The sequence below is a fragment of the Colobus angolensis genome, unplaced genomic scaffold (genome assembly GCF_000951035.1).
Source record: "Colobus angolensis palliatus isolate OR3802 unplaced genomic scaffold, Cang.pa_1.0 Scaffold75, whole genome shotgun sequence".
NCBI classification, from domain to species: Eukaryota; Metazoa; Chordata; class Mammalia; order Primates; family Cercopithecidae; genus Colobus; species Colobus angolensis.
Genome location: NW_012121265.1, coordinates 9347454 through 9352333, shown reverse-complemented (window position 1 = coordinate 9352333; position 4880 = coordinate 9347454). Strand labels below are relative to the sequence as shown.

The following is a 4880-nucleotide window of genomic DNA, read 5'->3' as shown; positions in this document are numbered from 1 at the left end:
CCCGGGAGGCGGAGCTTGCAGTGAGCTGAGATCCGGCCACTGCACTCCAGCCTGGGCGACAGAGTGAGACTCCCTCTCAAAAAAAAAAAAAAAAAGATTCCTCTGCTGGGCATAGTGGCTCACACCTGTAATCCCAGCACTTCAGGAGGCTGAGGCAGGAAAATTGCTTGAGTCCAAAAGGTTGAGACTGCAGTGGGTCATGATCGTGCCACTGCACTCCAGCATGGTAATGGAACCACACGCTGTCAAAAAGAAAAAAAAAGATTCCTCTGAGTAAACACTGGTCGTTTTATTCAGAAAGCTGAAACACAATTTCCATCAAGAGCTGCGAAAGGACTGGGGTCTTTCGTAGCCCAGGAGCCTCACAGACATGTGTGAGTTGTAAGAGGAAGTGAAGTGTCCTCTTAAGGACATTGGCCCGGTGTGGGGGCTCACGCCTGTCATTCCAGCACTTTGGGAGGCTGAAGCGGGCGGATCACAAGGTCAAGAGATAGAGACCAGCCTGTCTAACATGGTGAAACCCCATCTCTACTAAAAATACAAAAATTAGCTGGGCCTGGTGGCCGCACACCTGTAGTCCCAGCTACTCGGGAGGCTGAGGGAGGAGAATCGCTTGAACCCACGAGGCGGAGGCTGCAGTGAGCCGAGATGGCACCACTGCACTCCAGCCTGGAGACAGAGCGAGACGCCGTCTCAAAAAAAAAAGTGTGGGGGGGTCTTTGGGTACCTAGAGAAGAAATGGGTGGGACCTAATGAGCCTTACTGGAAGCCGTACTTTTGGGACACGTTGCCCCAGATCAGGATGAAATGTTCCACCCGGCAGAAATGGAGACCAGACAGCTGCACAGGCTCATGTGAGGGGTGGAGTGGCTCTTAGCTTTTCTCTCTGAAGTCACTTTCCTCACAAGAGGACATTTATTGTCTGGGCTGGTGTGACAGATGGGATAAGGCTTGACGTTGCTGGCTGCAGCAGATGGAAACAAGGCAGGGGGCGTGGGGCCTCCAGCCATGAGTCGTGGGGTCCCATGGGCAGCTGGGGATAAACAGCACCCCAGGCTCCGGATGGGGTCCCCCAGGCCCAGCCCTGAGCACCGTCGGTCCCTCCCTTCTGTCTCCACAGCGAAGGTCATGTAACAGCATCATCTGTTCATCTTCATAAATAGAGTATTGGCCTGGGGAGGGCTGAGCTTACTGCAGGTCCATGAGACTGCCCCAAACCATCACTGAGAACCAGGTGGTTAAGCTGCTGAGTGCAGAGTTAGTTTCTGACTAACGTCTGAGGTGGGTGTGTAAATTTTGGATTTCCCATTTGATGCTACTGCTGGTTGGGGACCACATTTTTTTTTTCTTTTTTCTGAGATGGATTCTTGCTCTGTCGCCCAGGCTGGAGTGCAATGGTGTGACCTCAGCTCACTGCAACCTCCGCCTCCCAGCTTTAAGTGTTTCTCCTGCCTCAGGCTCCCAACCCCAGCTACAGGCGTGAGCCACCACACCCAGCTAATGTTTTATATTTTTAGTAGAGACAGAGTTTCACCCTGTTGGCCAGGCTGCTTTTGAACTCCTGACCTCAGGTGATCCGCCCGCCTCAGCCTCCCAAAGTGCTGGGATTACAGGCGTGAGCCACTGCGCTCGGACCCTTGTGAACTTTTGCTAGTAATTCTTTTTTCTTTTCACAACACTCTACCCATGCTCCTCAGTTCTGTCTTTAAAAGATTCCTGCCCTTCAAAACTTACCTTTTCTGATTAATCTAATTGGAAGTAATGTCTTTTTTTTCTGAGACAGGGTCTTTCTTTATGGCCCAAACTGGGGTGTAGTGGCACCATCGTGGCTCGCTGCAGCCTCGACCTCCTGGGCTCAAGGAATCTTCCTACCTTAGCCTCCTCAAGTAGCTGGGACCATGGGCGTGTGCCACCATGCCGGGCTAATTTTTAAAACCCTTTTTTATAGAAACTAGTTCTTACTCTATTGCCCAGACTGGTCTTAAACTCCTGGGCTCAAGCAATCCTGCCACCTCAGCCTCCCAAAGTGCTGGGATTACAGGTGTGAGCCACCGCGCCCGGCCTCTTAATTAATAGGCTCTTAACTGATTTTGGGACTCCTACCTTGCTCTTCTCCAAACGATTCACAGAGTGATCTTCCCACACAGGACTGTCATCGTGCTCCCTGCTCTGAATTCTACTTCATGCCAGGAGAAAATCTGAACTCAACGTGTTGCTTTTTAAACTTGTGCCCCAGGAAGACACAGGTGCTTCTGTCCAAGTTTAGTGTTTTTTTTTTTGAGAAGGAGTCTTGCTTTGTCACCCAGGCTGGAGTGCTGTGGCCAGATGTCAGCTCACTGCAAGCGCCGCCTCCCGGGTTCACGCCATTCTCCTGCCAGGCGCTGCCATGTCACCCGGCTAGTTTTTTGTAGTTTTTAGTAGAGACGGGGTTTCACTGTGTTAGCCAGGATGGTCTCGATCTCCTGACCTCGTGATCCGCCTGTCTCGGACTCCCAAAGTGCTGGGATTACAGGCTTGAGCCACCGCGCCCGGCCTAATCTGGTATTTTGAAAGTAAGAGAGAAAAAGATATAAATGTAGGTGTTGTCAGGTTTATACGACCCACCCAGTTGGCTGAAAAAAAGAAACTGATATGCAGCAAGACCTGAAAACCCTCCCGTCCCAGTTCTTCTTGAGGGCCTGCTGCATTCTTGCCCTCAGGTTCCACAAGACACCCTATCTGAGGCCCTGACATGCATAACTCTGAGAGCACCATTCACAATCTGGCGCTGTGCCAGTATGGTGGCTCTGCCCTTGAATCCTTATAAAGCATTTTTATTGATCAAGGTATCTCAAGGCAGTTTCTATAACCTGCAACTGAAGAATCCTGTAACAACAGTTTTATCTCCCACTACTGCTTTTTACTTCCCTGGTCTCTTGCCAGAGAAACCTGTCCCATTGTTTCTGAAAAGCACTCGAAGCTTCCCTGGTTCTTGCCTTCACTGCCACTAATACTTTTACCTAGAACCTCTTTCCTCCTTCTCCACCCCATCCCTCTATTTACCCAAACTCCACCCATCCTTCAAGGTCCAATTCAAATGCCTCCCCTGCGCCATGAAGCTCTTCATCATCTTCCCCTCTCGCCCTCAAACTTCCACAGCCCTCTGTCCAGATTTTCTTGATCACACTTACCACATTTTACAATACAGGTATGTGCATGTACATCTAAACTCCATTATTAAGCTATATGCTTCTTAAAACCAGGAATAATTCTCATCTCTGTATCATGTCTAATACCTGAGATGGGTAGGGCCTTATACATAAGCAAAGGATGGGAAAACTATACTTACAGATGATTCTGTGGAAGAATAGCACTCTTATATTATTTCATCTCTCACTAAACCATAACCCCAGTGAGAGCAGACATTCAACCTTAAGTTCATCTTTGAACCCTACAGCACCATAACCACAGTGTAAGCACTCAAACACTTGCTGACTCAATGACCTCACACTGGATCCTAGAATCCTCTTCCCCTACTGCCCGTCAACCCTATCACATGAGGTCTCTGCCTCTCCAGCTCTCCTGGATTGGGCAAAAGAAAGACAGGGCAAACAATTCTGCTAGGAACAGAGTGTGGTAGAGGAGATATGGAGTATGCCAGCAACAGAAAGTTCTAGAACTTCTGTCCCTTAATTTGCCCACTAATTCTTCATTGAAAGATGGCTAAGTCACTGGAATCAAGGAACTCAGGGCCAATCCACAAGCATTCAGTGAGACCTACTGGACACAGATCCCCATAGCAAGCCCTGGAAGGGCCTGGTTGTGGCCCTGGTTGTGGGCTGACAATTAGAATCCTACAAACGCATTAGGGCTGGGCAAAAAAAAAGACTGAAAAGAAAGGAGAGGCTGAGGAGTTCTATCACAGCCCATTTCCACGCAGTACCTGATGAGCATCTCCCGATGGGATGATGTAGGCCTGGATCGGTTCAGTCACATACTCAGAGTTCCTCATGGCTTGTCTCAGCTGCCGAAGCAGCTCTGAAGTCACCTTTGGAGGCATTCTGCTGTCTGCAACAACAGGAGAGTTTATTTCAAAACCCGCCTGTCCCCTGCAATTCAATGTCCAGTTCAAAGTGGGCCACAGAGAGAAGTGCCTTCCACGTTCTGACCCACTCCCAGTTAGGTCTTCAAACTGACCACCCCACCACCAGACCGAGACCAAAGCTGCCAGAAACACCAATGTTCACAGTTCTTAAATACTACCTCCAAACAGCCATTTGTGGCCAGAAAAGTTTAGCTACTAACCATTTTCAAATTGACTGGTTACCTCTTTCACTCCTAGGACTTCACTCATGAATAGGAGATAAACAAGTATACAGAAATTTAGGTGTTTATCTTTGTTTATAGTAGAAAAAAACAGAAGTGTATGATTTTATAGTTAATAGTTAAACTATAATACATACAACAGTATACTGTGTACTCATTACAAATTACACAGACCTAGAAAAGAATTACATAGACTTACATATTTGATTTGGAAAGATACCTAGAGAACACTTGTGGGTGATTAAAAAGAGATGACAGGCCAGGTAAGGTGGCTCACGCCTGTAATCCCAGCACTTTAGGAGAGGCCAAAGCAGGCAGATCACAAGGTCAGGAGATCGAGACCATCCTGACCAATATGGTGAAACCCCATCTCTACAAAAATATAAAAAATTAGCCAGGTGTGGTGGCACGTGCCTGTAGTCCCAGCTACTCCAGAGGCTGAGGCAGGATCGCTTGCACTCGGGAGGCGGAGGTTGCAGTGACCTGAGACCATACCACTGCACTCCAGCCTGACGAAAGACTAAGACTCCATCTCAAAAAAAACAAATAACAACAACAAAAAAAAAAGATAAAAA

The 4880-nt window shown here is 48.2% G+C and overlaps 1 protein-coding gene across 3 annotated transcripts in view; it reads right to left on the bottom strand.

Annotated features, from left to right (window-relative positions):
- Positions 1–4880, bottom strand: part of XPNPEP1 (X-prolyl aminopeptidase (aminopeptidase P) 1, soluble) — a 67429-nt gene that overhangs the window by 45401 nt on the left and 17148 nt on the right. For all 3 annotated transcript variants that reach the window (XM_011927914.1, XM_011927912.1, XM_011927913.1), the window contains one exon: positions 3923–4047. Coding sequence is in view for 2 of the 3 variants with exons in the window: in XM_011927912.1 (XP_011783302.1) it covers positions 3923–4047 (125 nt within the window). In the remaining variant the exon portion in view is untranslated. The remainder of the gene's footprint in view (positions 1–3922; positions 4048–4880) is intronic.